Below are 19,246 nucleotides of genomic sequence, written 5' to 3'. Positions count from 1 at the left end.
AATGTAATGACTATAGAACATCTGTAACATTATCAGATTGGGTTCTGTAAGGTTTTGGTCTATCAGCTGATGCAAACTCAGAAGTGTGTCTCATCAGTAGGAACAGTGGCTGAGGACTTCTTGGTAAAGACGACAGACTAAGCCAAAAGAATTACTTTTGTTTCCTCCTTGTATTAGTTTCTAACAAAGTGACAGGTTTAGCATCCTAAAACAACATAAAAAATGTATTTTCTTACAGTTCTGGAGGTCAGAAGTCTAAAGCCATCTGTTGGCAGGGCTTCATTCCTTCTGGAGGTTTCTGTTTTCCTGCCTTGAAAACCCAAGTTGAAGAGCTGCTAGAAGCTGCTGCATTCCTAGGCTTGTGGCCCCTCCCTTGCATCACTCCAACCTCTTGCTTCTGTCATCACATTTCCTACTACTGTCTCTGATCTCCTGCCTCCCTCTTCTAAGAACCCTTGTGATTACATTTGACCCACTTGGATAATCCAGGATAATCTCTCCATCTCAAGATCCTTAACTTAATCACATTTATATAGTCCCTTTTGCCATTATAAGGTAATATTCACAGTTTGCAGGGATTAGGATGTGGATATCTTTAGGGAGAGGGGGTATTATTTATCCTACCACAGTCTCAAAATGCCATTAAAGTAAGAGTCAAGCCTTTTAAATTATTAACTCCAGGGAAAACAAGAAATTGCCCAGGAAAGGAAAAATAATCATAGTTTTCTATATGATTTATTTAGGAATAGTGTTCACAGTCATAGCAATGTAATCACTGAACATCAATCTGATTAAAAGTGAGAGATAATCATAGTGGGGGATGAGGGGTGGGAATTGTGTGCATGTGAGGTAGGGGTGGGGAAAGAGAGCTGCATCTTCATTATCGCATGGTAGGAAGTCATCAGGTAATGTCTAAAACTAAAAAACTGCAAATGTGTTATTTAGTGATACAGAGATAAATAATAAAATAATCAAGTAAAAGTAAAACCAGTTGCCTCTGGGGAGAGGAGGGTGACCTGGGGCTGCAATAGACTGACAAAAATAAAAATAAATAAATAAATACAGATTGAAAGAAAGGGAGATAGGACGGGGATAACGCATGGAGTCAAGAAAGGATTTTTTGAAGATGACTGAGTAACTTGAAAATTGACAGTTGGGGAACTGCTAATCTATCCAGTTAAAAGAGGACTTAAAAACGAGAATTCCCAGTCTCCTGTGTTGGTTAGGACTCTTACCTGCATGTATCAGAACCTTGACTCAAACTAGCCACATGAAAAGTAGAAGGTCTGCGAGTCCAAGGGTGTCTGATGGCACTCGAGGCAGAATCATTCCTGGGCCCCAGAAACAGCTAGAACCAGGGGCCCAAATGTGACACCCGAAGCCCTTCTCCCCCCAGTTTCTCTTTTCTGTCCATCACTTTCCTTTTCATTCTTGCTATAACCCTGCATCCTTGCTGTTTGATTCTTGAGATGACACATCACCACTGCCGCTCCCCTGTTTCAAATGTTAAAATGTGTTCCCCAGAGAGACGTGGCTCTCTCCTTCCCTGCCCTGCTTCTGGAACTCCAGGGGAAGAAAACAGGGCTGGCGACACAGTCACCTTGCACAGAGCATACAGCGGCCAGGCGATATCTAAACTTCCTGGCTTCTCCTTCTTGGGATTAACTTTATCATGGAATTTTATTTTAAAAGTGGTATACTATCTAGTTATTTAAAAGAACAAATAAGCACTTTATATAGTGTGGGAAGATGTCTCTGACAGATTCTTCAGTGAAAAAAAGCAAGCCATAGAATCTGTTCCATGCATGTATGTGTGCGTGTGTTTATGTATATTTCACATGCCTCGAAAGAATCCATAGCAAGCCCTTATGTATCGTGATTTTTAAGGAAATGGAATGTCCGGGAAGTTTTCATTCTCTATGTCACACATTTTATATACAAATACATATATCTGTATTATTCGAATATTTACAGAGTATAAGAAAAAAATGCAAAATGTGAATTTGTCCATAATGAGTATATATCACTTTTATAATAAGAAACCAATGGGAGAAATCTTTGCCACTTTGCACTGCCTATAGGATTAAACCTAGGGTCTTCTGCCTTGGGAATCTGACTACAGCCACCCTCTCACAGGCCCTATGTTCTAGCCTTCACACAATTGCTTGACTATGGCATGTTAAAATCCCAACTGGAAATCTTTCTCGTGTTTCTTGACCAAAACTAGTGAGCCCCTCCTCCCTCCTGCCTATCCAAACCCTCATGTCCTACCAAGGCCACTTTTAGTCCCTCCTTCCCCTGTCTTCCCACTGATCATTGCTCTCTGACAGAGAGCACCAAGCTGACGTTTTATTCTGTGATGTGTTTCACATGTGAATATCTTTTTAATGGGCCTTGAAAAGAAGGAGCCCCTTTTTGAGTTTTTTCCCTCATTGTCTGGCCCTATGAAATTTACATCATATGAGCTCTGCATATTGCAAATGAACCATTGGTTAAGTGACTGATGCATGTTTTCTCCTGAATGTTTACCCACCAGCTGGGAGATAGATGGCAGGGGAAGGAAAAGGAAGGACTGAAGGGCTTCTGGGGCCTCAAGAGCACATCTCTAGCTCAGGGCCCAGCTCATAAAAGCCCCTTCATAATTCAGCAAGTGCTGCGTTGTAGTCGAAATGGAATTAGACAAAGCTTCCAGGCTTTGGGGAGTGGACTTTGGGCTGTGTTGCTGCTGAGGAGTCTCCCTCCCTTACAGGGGGGTTTCCTTCCCTGCTCCTCCACCCCACTCTCTTCTAGCGCTTTCCTGGGCATTGCACGTGTATGATTCATTGTTCTTTACCCATTAATTTCCTAATAAAAACTGGAAAGTTTTTGTACCTTTGAGTTAACAAAATTTACTTAGTCATAAACAACATTGTATTATAAGTTTCAGGTATGAAATTAGCATCCACTTCTACTTTTTATATTCTCAGTTTCCAAAATTGTTCCAGGTATATTTGTTTAAATTAATCCTATGCTCTTTTAGCTGTCTCTGAGTAATTAAAATTCACGTTATCTTCAGTGCATAAATCCTTTACGTGTTAAACTGCTCCTTTCCATGGTTTTTATAATTGAGTTCATCCTGTCCAAAACTTTTACCTCTCAGGTATGCAACTAGAGCCTCATTCTGACCACACAGAAATAGGTTTATGTGTTGCTAAAATTCAGGATCTCTGTTTAAACCAGAAAAGGGCATTGCAGCCCCTGAGACAGGTGGCCAGGATAAATCATACACCTGGAATAATTCAGTCCAGTGTTCTTTATCTGTGGAACTAAGTGATTCTGTGCTAATCACAGGAGAATCCAGGGACAATTGTGGACTCAGGGGAGCTGGAGTGAGTTTGTTTTTAAGATACTCTCATAGACAAAGTTTTCTTAGGAAAGTAATTCAGAATGAATGCCCTGAATACAGAGTCCATTCAGATTTTTGGAAGAAAAATGTCATTTAAACATTAGTGTCTGTCACATGTGAGAGGTCCCAGCCTGTGACATACTTTCCGTTTCAGGTTCAGTGAGTTAGTAATTTCAGAGCACAGAATTATGAATTCGCTAGTCATCCTCATCTAGCAAGACTTATTCAGTGTTCCTCTCCTGACTGGGGAAAGCCAAACTCTCATGGGCCCTCAATGTTTGGGAGGGACGGGTGTGAGAGTGAGGGCTTTAGGTGAGAGTGGACACCAAAGCCCAGGGCAGAGGCATGCAGAATTGGAAGGGCAGGGACTTCCCTGCTGGTCCAGTCGTTAAGACTCCGTGCCTCCACTGCAGGGAGCGCGTGTTTGACCCCCGGTTGGAGAACTAAGATCCTGCATGCCACACGGCGCGGCCAAAAAAAAAAAAAAAAAAGAATTGGGAGGGCAGATGCAGGAGGAGGATGAAGGCTGGGGTGAGGGGTTGGGCTGGCACCAGGGCACTGTGTGGACACCCAGGGCCTCTTAGGAAGCACCTATGCCAGCCTATGCAGGCAGGGTGGACACAGATAAACGGGCTGGAAAAACAGAGGCAAACACCACTTATTGAAGAGGCTGTCCTTTCTCCACTGTACATTCCTGCCTCCTTTATCAAAGATAAGTTGACCATATGTGCGTGGGTTTATCTCTGGGCTTTCTATCCTGTTCCATTGATCTATCTTTCTGTTTTTGTGTCGGTACCACACTGTCTTGATTACTGTATCTTTGTAGTATAGTCTGAAGTCAGGGAGCCTGATTCCTCCAGCTCCATTTTTCGTTCTCAAGATTGCTTTGGCTATTCGGGGTCTTTTGTTTTTCCAAACAAATTTTGAAATTTTTTGTTCTAGTTCTGTGAAAAATGCCAGTGGTAGTTTGATAGGGATTGCATTGAATCTGTAGATTGCTTTGGATAGTAGAGTCATTTTCACAATGTTGATTCTGCCAATCCAGGAGCATGGTATATCTCTCCATCTATTTGTATCATCTTTAATTTCTTTCATCAGTGTCTTATAATTTTCTGCGTACAGGTCTTTTGTCTCCTTAGGTAGGTTTATTCCTAGATATTTTATTCTTTTTGTTGCAATGGTAAATGGGAGTGTTTTCTTGATTTCATTTTCAGATTTTTCATCATTAGTGTACAGGAATGCCAGAGATTTCTGTGCATTAATTTTGTATCCTGCTACTTTACCAAATTCATTGATTAGCTCTAGTAGTTTTCTGGTAGCATCTTTAGGATTCTCTATGTATAGTATCATGTCATCTGCAAACAGTGACAGCTTTACTTCTTCTTTTCCAATTTGAATATTACTCAGCCATGAAAAGAAACGAAACTGAGCTATTTGTAATGAGGTGGATAGACCTAGAGTCTGTCATACAGAGTGAAGTAAGTCAGAAAGAGAAAGACAAATACCGTATGCTAACACATATATATGGAATCTAAAAAAAAATGTCATGAAAAACCTAGGGGTAAAATAGGAATAAAGACACAGACCTACTTGAGAATGGACTTGAGGATATGGGGAGGGGGAAGGGTAAGCTGGGACAAAGCGAAAGAGAGGCATGGACATATATACACTACCAAACGTAAGGTAGATAGATAGTGGGAAGCAGCCGCAGAGCACAGGGAGATCAGCTCGGTGCTTTGTGACCACCTGGAGGGGTGGGATGGGGAGGGAGGGAGGGAGGGAGATGCATGAGGGAAGGGATGTGGGAACAGATGTATATGTATGACTGATTCACTTTGTTATAAAGCAGAAACTAATAAAAAAAAAAAAAACAGAGGCAAAGACTGACACTAAGATGGTTCAGTAATTCTTAACCTCAGAGATGTTTGGACGTGTTTTCGTTTGGGGTCATTTCTGTGTGTGTGTGTCAGCTCCTTAATTTTGGCCAGGAATTGTTGCTGGGATGCTACAGCTCAGGACCCATGCCGTTCACAGATGCCTCCATTTACCCTTCAGTGTATCCAGGACAGCATTGCCACTTTCACCCTCCATGTTGTTCTATTTAAAAGAAGACGTTTAACTCAGCTGATGTGATGTGACTTTGGTGGTTTTGGTGGTTAAGCGTTGATCATTTTGGGAAAAACAAAACCATTTCCCCACATCGAGTTGCACAGATGCTTTTATACTCCTCTTCCGGATTATCTGTTTAGGTTGACTCTAATGAACCCTAGTGGAAATGACCACATGTTTGTATGATGTAAATGTAGAATTATCTACAAGGAAGCCTCTATCTGGGGAGCTTATGCTTGGATTTAGAGTGTTGTTTTCAAATCATTAATGATAGAAATGGAAAGTACTTTCAAAAGCTTGGAATTTCAAAGTGTACTCTTATATTAGTTCTCTGCTCCAACAGATTTTGAGAAAGTAATATTATAATAAGGACACAGTGACCAGAGCTGGGAACAGCTCATGCACATTAATATTTCTGGAATATTAAACGCTTGAAAATAACTTATGGGGATGACCCCTTTAGAGATTTGCTTATAATTCACACAGAATAACTCTTGGATTTTTTTTGAAGAGTTGGTTATGATTCATGTAAAATAGTTCTTGCATTCTATGACTTAATGAATTTTGATTTCTTTTAGAGATGTCGGGATGGAGTATTAAGATGGCATTTGGCCAGAGGACTGGGAAGTACTAGGACGCTATCCCAAATGTCTTTGTACAATATCTCTAAGGGAGATGACAGGCAAGCAATGCACAGAAACCCTTTTAATTATACTGGTCTCCATAGAGGACTGCTCTTAGCGCCACTTCCTATACTAGGTCCATCTGCTGGCCGAGAAACAGAGTTGGCTGTTGCTATTCCTGTGTATTTGCCTTGGCGTTGGAGCTTCACTCTTGGATCTTAACACCCTCATGCAGGAGAGCATTCTCTTCCTTGCACACAGATGCAAGCCAGCTAGCCCGAGGGGAGGGCCAGGGGACATAGCAAGGGGCTGTGCGTTTGCCCTGAGGGTCTGGAGCAGAGCTGACCTTAGCCACAGTGTAGTGTGTAGCCACAGTGTAGTGTGTAGCCACAGTGTAGCCACAGGCTAGTGTATCTCAGACTGGGTCTGGTTGAGAGAAGAGGAGCAGAAACCCCCTCCCAAGACAGCAACAAAAGAAATGGTTGGGCCCTTCCCAGGGGCTCAGGCCTCTGCCTCTGCTGTATTGTCATTAGCCTTCTTAGGGGCAGAGGAAGGTAGAAAAGAGCCATACACACGTGCCTGCTGACGGGTGAATCCCTTGGAAAGTTTCCACTCTGGAGAACACAGCCTGGCAGTATCCTGGACTTTCATTCAGTCTCTTTGGAGGTGGAGTATCTTTCTCTTGACTGGGGAGAATGAAAGTACAGAAACAGGGAATGTTAACTTCCTTTCCTTCCCTTTGCCACCTCCTTAGATTTATGTCTTCACTTTAGTAAAATGCATCATGTGTTAGCTCATTCACAGAGCTTTGCCTATTTGAACAGTCTAATCCTCAGGTTCCGTAGGGTGGGGTGAGGGGACCAACAGGCTGCCTCCTTTGCTCCCACAGAGGATGTGGACAACTGGTGTGGTCAGCTTTATGCAAATGTCAGTCCCAGCTCTCCTGCCTTCCAAGAAACTCGATTTCCTAACTCCCTCTGTGGGGAAATTCTGGACAGCATGGAAGCAAATATGTCAAAACCTACATGGTATGTGGGAAAACGTAACAAGGAAGGTCTGGCAACTTGAAGTCTGACTTCAGGGCACAGGACCTAACAAATTTTACCAACAACAGTCATCAGTAACCTGGAAGTGACCCACTCAGTGAACTTTTCTCAGGCTTTGAACTGTGTCAACTAGATACCCTTGACACCCTTTTTCTGTTTGATTCTGGTCATTTGTTGATGTCTGTGGCATTATGTTATTATGGCTCTTTCTCTGTTATTCTTGGCACCTTTGCCTCCATCTCCCCTGTAAATTCCTCCCCTGTCTGGGATCTACTCATCTCTCAGTCTTTACCTCTGGGCCTCTGTCTTGCCCGTCCTCGGGAACTTTTCCACTTTCTCCAGTCATCTCCCACCTTTTTCCGATCTGTTAGCTGGTTTCTAGGCCTTCATCTCCAGCAGCCTTTGGGCCTTGCCTTTTGGATGTTATCTCAAACTCAGTGTGTCTTGAAAACTAACATACATTATAGTTCCTGGAAAACTCACTTGCCCATTTCCTCCAGTGAGGGTCTAGTTCTACTGTCTCTTACTGAGGCTTTTTGGCCACACCTCACTGTTGCCAGGAAGTCACAAATCACACTTGCTGAGGGATGTTTCTGCCCCCTCCTTGCTTCCCACCTCACCAGCACTTGGTCATGGCATAACTGCAGAGGTTTCCTCATTGACCTTCTGGTCTCAGTTCCCCACTGGTTGCTCCCAGAGGCTCCGTGGTATTGACAGAAATGGACCTTGGAGTTATATGCAGGTTCAGATCACTTTGTGACCCCTGCTTACTCTGTGACCTTGAACTGGTTACTTAAATACCCTGAGTTTTCGTTTTCACATCTAGAAAGTGGAGATATTAGCATCTGTCCCCTGGAGCTGTTAGAGAATTCAGATGAGATATTAAATGTAAAAAGCCAAGTAAAGGTCCAGTGCCAGGCACAAAGCAGGTGCTCAGTAAATGCTGCTCTCATCCCAGCAGAGACCACACCTCCTGCTTCACTTAACTTCCTCCGACCTCTCTGTCTATCCCAACTGATTTTCTTTAGCTCTTTTAAAATTTAGGTATGGTTTATATACAGTGAATCGGACAAATCTTATATATACAGTTCAGTCATTTTTGAAAAATGCATACATTCCTGTAACCAACACCTCGTTAAAGTATAGAACATTTCTGTTACCCTAGAAAGTTCTGTTCTGCCCCTCCCTCAGAAGCAGCTACTATTCTGTTTCAATCAACATAGACGGGTTTTCTTTAAATGTATTCGTACAGCTGAGTTTATATACCTTCTTTTTGTTCCCGGTGTCTTTCTTTCAGCCCTGTTTTTGAGATTCAGCCATGTTGTTATGGGATTTAGTGGTTCATTCCTTTTTATTGCTGAGTGGTACTCCATTGTATGAATATATCTCAGTTTGTTTATCTGTTCTCCTGTTGATGGACACCTGGGCTATTTCTGATTTGGGGCTATTTTGAACACAGGTCTAATGAGTCTTTCTGTGGACATATGTTTTCATTTTACTTGGATAAATCCCTAAGAGTGGAATTGCTAGGAAATGTAGTAAATATGTATTTAAATTTATAAAAAACTGCCATCTGTTTCCCATCAGCAGTATATGTAAGTTCTGGTCATTCTACATCCTCACCAACATTTGGTGTTGTCAGTTTTTTCATTAAAATTATTCCTGTTTGTGTGTGGTGGTATCTCATTGTAAATTTGGAGTTTCCTGATGACTAATGATGTTGAACACTTTTCATGTGCTTACTGACATATCTTTTGTAAACTAAGTGTTCAAGTCTATTATCCATTTTAAACATTGGGTATTTGCTTTTTTATTATTGAGTTTAGGAATCATTTACATATTCTGGATATAAGTTCCTTTTTTTTTTTTTTATTACTGGTGTTCCTGGAACTTTATACTGCCACCACTCTCTCTGATTGTCATTGTCATGACAGTGCAAGTGGCTAAATATGGCTACTTGTGATACACATGATATTTGGACTTCAATTATTCCAATTATTGCTTACTTAAGGTCAATTCAACATACATGAAAGAGAGTTTTAAAACCCACATCATCTGCCAGTTGACACCATCCATGTCGCATTTATTCCATTTATCCTATGATCATTTGCTAAGAGAAACTGTCAGTTGCCAGGTGTCACTTCTGTGGCCAAAATCTGAATTTTTTATTTTTTATTTTTTTTATTTAGGAATGTTAAAATATTTATTCAGAGATTAGCCATATATTGGGGGTCCTTTCCTAAAACCCAAACATGAAAACCCCCAAAGGAAAATTCCATATAGACTATGATTGCAAATGACTAATGCAATATAATTTAAGTAAAACATGGAAAATACATTGCCTTTTTAATAAAGATCTAAATTGTGTTCCTTTTTGAAGGCTTTGTTTTGTTCTGTTTTTGAATTTTATTTTATTTTTTTATACAGCAGGTTCTTATTAGTCATCCATTTTATACATATTAGTGTATACATGTCAATCCTAATCTCCCAATTCATCCCACCACCACCCCCCACCACTTTCCCCCCTTGGTGTCCATACATTTGTTCTCTGCATCTGTGTCTCAATTTCTGCCCTACAAACCGGTTCATCTGTACCATTTTCTAGGTTCCACATATATGCGTTAACATATGATGTTTGTTCTTCTCTTTCTGACTTACTTCACTCTGTATGACAGTCTCTAGATCCATCCACGTCTCTACAAATGAGCCAATTTTGTTCCTTTTTATGGCTGAGTAATATTCCATTGTATATATGTACCACATCTTCTTTATCCATTCATCTGTCGATGGGCATTTAGGTTGCTTCCATGTCCTGGCTATTGTAAATAGTGCTGCAATGAACATTGGGGAGCATGTGTCTTTTTGAATTATGGTTTTCTCTGGGTATATGCCCAGTAGTGGGATTGCTGGGTCATATGGTAATTCTATTTTTAGTTTTTAAAGGAACCTCCACACTGCTCTCCATAGTGGCTGTATCAGTTTACATTCTGACCAACAGTGCAAGAGGGTTTCCTTTTCTCCACACCCTCTCCAGCATTTGTTGTTTGTAGATTTTCTGATGATGCCCATTCTAACTGGTGTGAGGTGACACCACATTGTAGTTTTGATTTGCATTTCTCTAATAATTAGTGATGTTGACCAGCTTTTCATGTGCTTCTTGGCCATCTGTATGTCTCCTTTGGAGAAATGTCTATTTAGGTCTTCTGCCCATTTTTGGATTGGGTTGTTTGTTTTTTTAATATTGAGCTGCATGAGCTTTTTCTATATTTTGGAGATTAATCCTTTGTCCATTGATTCGTTTGCAAATATTTTCTCCCATTCTGAGGGTTGTCTTTTCGTCTTGTTTGTAGTTTCCTTTGCTTTGAAAAAGCTTTGAAGTTTCAGTAGGTCCCCTTTGTTTATTTTTGTTTTTATTTCCATTTCTCTAGGAGGTGGATCAAAAAAGATCTTGCTGTGATTTATGTCAAAGAGTGTTCTTCCTATGTTTTCCTCTAAGAGTTTTATAGTGCCTGGTCTTACATTTAGGTCTCTAATCCATTTTGAGTTTATTTTTGTGTATGGTGTTAGGGAGTGTTCTAATTTCATTCTTTGACATGTAGCTGTCCAGTTTTCCCAGCACCACTTATTGAAGAGGCTGTCTTTTCTCCATTGTATATCCTTGCCTCCTTTGTCATAGATTAGTTGACCATAGCTGCGTGGGTTTATCTCTGGGCTTTCTATTCTTTTCCATTGATCTATATTTCTGCTTTTGTGCCAGTACCATACTGTCTTGATTACTGTAGCTTTGTAGTATGATCTGAAGTCAGGGAGTCTGATTCCTCCAGCTCCATTATTTTCCCTCAAGACTGCTTTGGCTATTCGGGATCTTTTGTGTCTCCATACAAATTTTAAGATTTTTTGTTCTACTTCTGTAAAAAATGCCATTGGTAATTTGATAAGGATTGCATTAAATCTGTAGATTGCTTTGGGTAGTATAGTCATTTTCACAATATTGATTCTTCCCATCCAAGAACATGGTATATCTCTCCATCTCTTTGTATCATCTTTAATTTCTTTCATCAGTGTCTTATAGTTTTCTGCATACAGGTCTTTTGTCTCCCTAGGTAAGTTTATTCCTAGGTATTTTATTCTTTCTGTTGCAATGGTAAATGGGAGTGTTTCCTTAATTTCTCTTTCAGATTTTTCATCATGGGTGTATAGGAATGCCAGAGATTTCTGTGCATTAATTTTGTATCCTGCAACTTTACCACATTCATTGATTAGCTCTAGTAGTTTTCTGCTGGCATCTTTGGGGTGCTCTATGTATAGTATCATGTCATTTGCAAACAGTGACAGTATTACTTCTTCTTTTCCAATTTGTATTCCTTTTATTTCTAGGACTTGGCTAGGACTTCCAAAACTATGTTGAATAATAGTGGTGAGAGTGGACATCCTTGTGTTGTTCCTGATCTTAGAGGAAATGCTTTCAGTTTTTCACCATTGAGAATAATATTTGCTGTGGGTTTGTCGTATATGGCCTTTATTATGTTGAGGTAAGTTCCCTGAATGCCCACTTTCTGGAGAGTTTTTATCATAAATGGGTGTTGAATTTTGTCAAAAGCTTTTTCTGCATCTATTCAGATGATTATATGGTGTTTCTTCTTCAATTTGTTAATATGGTATATCACATTGATTGATTTGCATATGTTGAAGAATCCTTGTATCCCTGGGATAAATCCCACTTGATCATGGTGTATGATCCTTTGAATGTGTTGTTGGATTCTCTTTGCTAGTATTTTGTTGAGGATTTTTGCATCCATAATCATCAGTGATATTGGTCTGTAATTTTCTTTTTTTGTAGTATCTTTGTCTGGTTTTGGTATCAGGGTGATGGTGGCTTCTTAGAATGAATTTGGGAGTGTTCTTTCCTCTGCAAATTTTTGTAAGTCTTTGAGAAGGATAGGTGTTAGCTCTTCTCTGAATGTTTGATAGAACTCACCTGTGAAGCCATCTGGTCCTGGACTTTTGTTTGTTGAAATATTTTTAATCACAGTTTCAATTTCATTACTTGTGATTGGTCTGTTCATATTTTGTATTTCTTCCTGGTTCAGTCTTGGAAGGTTATACCTTTCTAAGGATTCGTCCATTTCTTCCAGGTTGTCCATTTTATTGGCATAGATTTGCTGGTAGTAGTCTCTTAGGATGCTTTGTATTTCTGTGGTGTCTGTTTTAACTTCTCCTTTTTCGTTTCTAATTTTATTGGTTTGAGTCCTCTCCCTCTTTTTCTTGATGAGTCTGGCTAATGGTTTATCAATTTTGTTTATCTTCTCAAAGAACCAGCTCTTAGTTTTATTGATCTTTTCTGTTGTTTTCTTTGTTTCTATTTCATTTATTTCTGCTCTGATCTTTATGATTTCTTTCCTTCTGCTAAATTTGGATTTTGTTTGTTCTTTCTCTAGTTCCTTTAGATGTAAGGTTAGATTGTTTATTTGAGATTTTTCTTGTTTCTTTAGGTTGGCTTGTAGAGCTATAAACTTCCCTCTTAGAACTGCTTTTGCTGCATCCCATAGGTTTTGGATTGTCGTGTTTTCATTGTCATTTGTCTCTAGGTATTTTTTGATTTCCTCTTTGATTTCTTCAGTGATCTCTTGGTTATTTAGTAGCGTATTGTTTAGCTTCCACGTGTTTGTGTTTTTTACGTTTTTTTCCCTGTAATTGATTTCTAATCTCATAGCGTTGTGGTCAGAAAAGATACTTGATATGATTTTAATTTTCTTAAATTTACCAAGGCTTGATTTGTGACCGAAGATGTGATCTATCCTGGAGAATGTTCCATGTGCACTTGAGAAGAAAGTGTAATCTGATGTTTTTGGGTGAAATGTCCTATAAATATCAATTAAATCTATCTGGTCTATTGTGTCATTTAGAGCTTGTGTTTCCTTAGTAATTTTCTCTTTGGATGATCTCTCTGTGGGTGTAAGTGAAATGTTAAAGTCCCCCATTATTATTGTGTTACTGTCGGTTTCCTCTTTTATAGCTGTTAGCAGTTGCCTTACGTATTGAGGTGCTCCTATGTTGGGAGCATATATAATTGTTATATCTTTTTCTTGGATTGATCCCTTGATCATTATGTAGTGTCCTTCTCTGTCTCTTGCAATAGTCTTTATTTTAAAGTCTATTTTGTCTGATATGAGTATTGGTACTCCAGCTTTCTTTTGATTTCCATTTGCATGGAATATCTTTTTCCATCCCCTCACTTTCAGTCTGTGTGTGTCCCTCGGTCTGAAGTGGGTCTCTTGTAGACAGCATATATATGGGTCTTGTTTTTATATCCATTCAGTGAGTCTGTGTCTTTTGGTTGGAGCATTTAATCCATTGACGTTTAAGGTAATTATGGATATGTATGTTCCTATGACCATTTTCTTAATTGTTATAGGTTTGTTTTTGTAGGTCTTTTTGTCTTGTGTTTCCCACTTAGAGAAGTTCCTTTAGCATTTGTTGTAGAACTGGTTTGGTGGTGCTGAATTCTCTTAGCTTTTGCTTGTCTGTAAAGCTTTTGATTTCTCCATTGAATCTGAATGAGATCCTTGCTGAGTAGAGTAATCTTGGTTATAGGTTCTTTCCTTTCATCACTTTAAATATGTCATGTCACTCCCTTCTGGCTTGTAGAGTGTCTGCTGAGCAATCAGCTGTTAACCTTGTGGGAGTTCCCTTGTATGTTATTTGTCTTTTTTCCCTTGCTGCTTAGAGATGAGGGTCCATTTCTGGAATGTGGAATTGGAAATATATGCATGAACTCATTATTTTTTTTCTGTCTAAAAGCTGTATACTTCTTATCTCTGTCCACTGAATCAGTGACCCAGTAGCATTGAGTGTTTCTAGTGCTGAGACCATGGTCTCTAAATATCAGTCTCATTAAAAGAGACCAGGACTCCTTTGAGAGGTAGCTAATGCACAGTCTTAGGCAGGAATTCATAAGATGAGCTTGAGACATATTATCTTATTAGAAGATAGGTCACTTTCAAGGGGCTCTCAGTGGCCAAAGATGGAACAAGTTTAGCTTAAAAATAATAGTGATTGAAATCAACTAAAATCTATAAAATATATTATTTAAAAATCTATTATATTCACATTGATGCTCCAAAGTGAAATGATCAGTTACCTTGGTAATTTCTAGCTTCCCCCACCCCCCTACCTCGGTCCCATTTGGGACTTGCAAACACTCCAAAATCATTGTTGTGAAAACTGGTAAATGATAACAAAGAAACATTTATCTAGCATCTACCTTGCCTTTCCTTTACAAACCATATTTTATGATAACAAAATAAGTTGATAAAGGAAGGTTCTTTATAGAAGAAAAGCAGATGAAAAAATATAGAAGGAATGACAGAATTTGAAAATTCCATATTGCCATGTCTAATGAAATAATACAACTGGACATTGGTCATTATTAGATAACGTTTGATGGGGAAGTTTATACTGGATGAGTTAGGCTAACAACCCGTGAACCCATGGGTCAATTTCAACATCATTAAGAGTAGAACAACCAGACAGTATATCCTTCCAGGTATAATGCAACAGGATATACAGAGTACCCAGCTCCAAGTATTATTGCCAAAATAATCAAACCTGAATTAAATTGAATCTCTAGGTCTAATTACCAGTTTACAGGAAATGCATGAGTATAAGAACAACCCAACAAGAACATCTACAGGAAAAATATTCTCTATTCTCCAACAAATAAATGGCCTGAAAAATTGCAGGTGGGGAAGAGGACTGTTAGAGGTTGAAGGAGACTTAAGATCTGCGGCCAAATGGAATGTGTGGACCTGCTTTGTATCTTGAGTCAAACAAATGAACTGTAAAAAAAAGACAGTTTTGTGACAGTTGAGTTTTGAATGCAGATGGTATATTGAGTATGTTAAGAAGTGGGTTAATTGTATTAGGTGGTAATGGCGTTGTGGTTATGTTTTTAAAAAAATAGTATTTGTGAGACTTACAGAAGCAGTTACAGTAGAAATAAGATGATATCTAGAATTTGCTTTAAAATACTAAAAAAAAATGTAGATGGGGATAATTAAACAATATTGGCAAACTATTGATAATTATGAAAGAGGGTGATAGGGATTCATTTTACTGGAATTTCTCATGACTTTCTTTGTTTTCATAATAAAATGTTTAAACAAGAAAAACTTGTATTTTCATCTGAAGTGAAAGTTCTGTCTATGAAGAACACTGACTGTATGGCTGAGCTAGGCCATGTAACATCGTATTAATGGGCTTTGCTGGCATTTTCACTGTTATGAAGAAATATTTGTGTCATACTTCATTTCTAATCTCCTATGAGCACCTTCCCTGACAACAGGTGACTTCCGAGTGTAATGTCAGAGCTTGGTGTTTGTTGCCTGTTTTTTCACAGGCTGGAAAGGCTTGCCAGCCCAGCATGGATTTGATTGCATTCATTGTTTGTGCTTCTTGCTTGAAGCCTGAATAAAGATCAGGAAGAGCACAGTTGTTCATCAGCTGTTTCGTCTGAATCATGCAGTGTGTAGATGGGTATTCAGGGGTCTACCTCCTCCTTCTGAAGGGCCATGTCCTTCTCTGCTGTTCACATAGCTGGGTCCCTTGCACCTCTGACCATCAGCATGATGTGTCACAAAGTAATCATGAACTCCCCAAAAGAGAACATCTTCTCTTGCAGCATGTGTTTGCCACATACTATGTTTTAAAGCCCTTTCTACCCTACCTGCAGCTCACAAACGCCAAGTGCTGATTCATAGCGTGCACTTGAGTGATGCATGCTAACTCAGAAGAGAATGCCTGTCGGTGTAATGCATGTGTCCTAATAATTGCTTTTCTTTACTATGTGTCATTGATGATTTGTGCTATCAAACCTTGTCACTTGATAGAGAAATTTTGCTAATAATTCATTCGACTTTCCCTTCAAGTATATTTATTTTCAGCTTTGTGGCTTATACCAGTTTTTGCTGCAAGGATTACAACTTTGAATGATGCTCTGTAATTTTGGTTTCTCTCTGTCTTTAGTGACAAAATTAATTGCTTTTGTAGTCTAATTACTTTGCATTTGTCTAGGAACACTAGATGGGTTTACTGGAAATGACAGTGTGCAGTGTCTGGGAAGGGTACCAAAGCTCGGATGGCTGTGCCTGGCAGAGTTTCCATCCAATTGTCCTGAGAACTAGGGACCAATGGATTGCAAGTCCAATAAATAAGTGGATTGCAGGTCCAGCTTACAACACATGTCCTACTTCCTTACCATGTTTTTTTCCCCATCTGCTTGTGTAAAATATTTATATTTGAAGATTCACTTTTTTCTAGAACATTGAGACCTGTTCATACTAAAGGACCCCCTTACCGTTTCGGTTTATAACATTTCATGTTGTCTTTTCACCACGTTTACATCTGAATCATTTTGGGAATTCAAAATGTAATGCTGTGTTACAATAATAATAAAAATGCCAACTTAAATGTATTGGTCATAACAAGCTACATCAAAGTGAAAGTTGAGGAAAATCAACCACACTGTGAATATGAGGTCTGCAGAAACAGACCTGGCAATTTCTTAATTTCACATTGCTTAAAATCATTATCGTACATTTTGGAATGCATGTGAAAAAAATCACTTCATTTCTTTAGCCTCTTGAGGTGACCCAATTACTTGTCCATCCTTGATAGATCCCCAGTTCACTTGTGGTCCCTGAGCCACCCCATGAAGAACTGTACCTTTAAACAGAACCTGGGGACAGGATGTTTGCATACAGCACTGTGCAGTGTCAGGGAGTCTTCCATCCCTGGAAGCCTGTCCATGTAGGATAGTGTTTCTCAAAGTGTAATTTGGGGAATGCTTCCATCAAAATCAGCGGGGGAGCTTTTTAGCAAGTATATTCCTAGGCCTCATTCCAGGCTCCTGAGCAGACTCTCTGGGCGTGTGGCCTGGGAACCTGCATTTTAGAAACCTTTCCCAAGTGTACCTGGTACAAATAGTTGAAGGACTGTTTAGAGTTTATGCAACATAGACTATGTATGCCTGCTCTGCTGGGTTTACATGACACGTTATTTTTATATTTTATGATGAATGTTTTACCCTTCTCCTATTTTACCCCCAGGACTTGTCCATCATGTCTGTAAGCTGTTCACTGAAACTGCCACACTGTGCTTGGATGTGGACAATAAAAACAACAACGAGATGGCAGCCGCCCTGCTATTTTCCCTGCTTGATATTTTGCACAGCATGCTGACCTATACCTCCGGGGTTGTGCGACTGGCTCTGCAGGTAGAGGACCTCTTTCTCCACATCTTGAACAACCCTGTGCCACGTCCCACTTCCCTTTCCTTCTCTTTTCTCTCATCATCCTTGAATGTGTCTTTATTTTTGGAAAAGAACATATGATTCTATAGGGAGAGAATACCAGATTTATTAGCCATCTTTGGGTGACCAGTGTCAAGGACAGGTAATTTGAACACAAAATCTGAAAGGAAAGCAGGAGAGGCCCAAGCAAAGAATTGGTGAGTACTCATTAGGGAACTGCTAGCGACCCAGAGATCATTTGGACTGTGAGGTTGGCCAAGCAGTGTGTAGTCTTTCCTGTCCAGAGATGGCACTCCAGCCCACACCCAACAGGATGGATTAGCTAGCGAGCAGCAGCAGATTGAGATTTTAGGTGCACATACACACACACACACACATAATGTGTTTGTATGTGCGTAGATACACACACATACATATACATGCATATGCAACACATAAACCCTCACACTTGCTTTCCCTTATGACTGATAATGTGGAATTACAAGATGGTTTTTTGTTTTTTAATATCTTTATTGGAGTATAATTGCTTTACAATGGTGTGTTACTTTCTGCTCTATCACAGAGTGAATCATCTATACGTATACATATATCCCCATATCCCCTCCCTCTTGCATCTCCCTCCCACCCTCCCTATCCCACCCCTCTAGGTGGGCACAAAGCACCGAGCTGATCTCCCTGTGCTATGCGGCTGCTTCCCACTAGCTATCTATTTTATTTATTTTACATTTGGTAGTGTATATATGTCCATGCCACTCTCTCACTTCGTCCCAGCTTACCCTTCCCCCTCCCCGTGTCCTCAAGTCTATTCTCTATGTCTGCATCTTTATTCCTGTTCTGCCCCTAGGTTCTTCAGAACCTTTTTTGTTTCTTTTTTTTTAAGATTCCATATATATGTGTTAGCATACAGTATTAGTTTTTCTCTTTCTGACTTACTTCACTCTGTGTGACAGTCTCTAGCTCCATCCACCTCACTACAACTAATTCAATTTCGTTTCTTTTTATGGCTGTAATATTCCATTGCATATATGTGCCACATCTTCTTTATCCATTCATCTGTCGATGGACACTTAGGTTACTTCCATGTCCTGGCTATTGTAAATAGAGCTGCAATGAACATTGTGGTACATGACTCCTTTTGGAATTATGGTTTTCTCAGGGTATATGCCCAGTAGTGGGATTGCTGGGTCGTATGATAGTTCTATATTTAGTTTTTTAAGGAACCTCCATACTGTTCTCCATAGTGGCTGTATCAATTGACATTCCCACCAACAATGCAAGAGGGTTCCCTTTTCTCCACACCCTCTCCAGCCAGCATTTATTGTTTGTAGATTTTTTAAAAAATAAATTTATTTATTTATTTTTGGTTGTGTTGGGTTTTCGTTGCTGTGTACAAGCTTTCTTTAGTTGTGGTGAGTGGAGGCTACTCTTCGTTGCGGTGCGCGGGCTTCTCATTGTCATGGCTTCTCGTTGTGGAGCACGGGCTCTAGGCGCACAGGCTTCAGTAGTTGTGGCACGTGCGCTCAGTAGTTGTGGCCTGCGGGCTCTAGAGCTCAGGCTCAGTAGTTGTGGCGCACGGGCTTAGTTGCTCCGCGGCATGTGCGATCTTCCCAGGCCAGGGCTCGAACCCACGTCCCTGGCATTGGCAGGCAGATTCTTAACCACTGCGCCACCAGGGAAGCCCTGTTCATAGATTTTTTGTTGATGGCGATTCTGACCAGTGTGAGGTGATTTTGATTTGCTTTTCTCTAATGACAGTGATGTTGAGCATCCTTTC

The 19,246-nt window shown here is 39.9% G+C and overlaps 1 protein-coding gene across 2 annotated transcripts in view; it reads left to right on the top strand.

Moving 5' to 3' along the window:
• Positions 1 to 19,246, top strand: part of ULK4 (unc-51 like kinase 4) — a gene marked incomplete at its 5' end in the record, with an annotated part of 522,486 nt that overhangs the window by 338,182 nt on the left and 165,058 nt on the right. For both annotated transcript variants that reach the window (XM_079713313.1, XM_079713312.1), the window contains one exon: positions 17,270 to 17,436. In XM_079713313.1, the coding sequence (XP_079569439.1) occupies positions 17,270 to 17,436 (167 nt within the window). The remainder of the gene's footprint in view (positions 1 to 17,269; positions 17,437 to 19,246) is intronic.

This window comes from Hyperoodon ampullatus, assembly GCF_949752795.1.
Source record: "Hyperoodon ampullatus genome assembly, chromosome: 10".
NCBI lineage: Eukaryota > Metazoa > Chordata > Mammalia > Artiodactyla > Ziphiidae > Hyperoodon > Hyperoodon ampullatus.
Note: the sequence above shows the minus strand (reverse complement) of the source record. Positions and strands in the feature narration are given on the sequence as shown.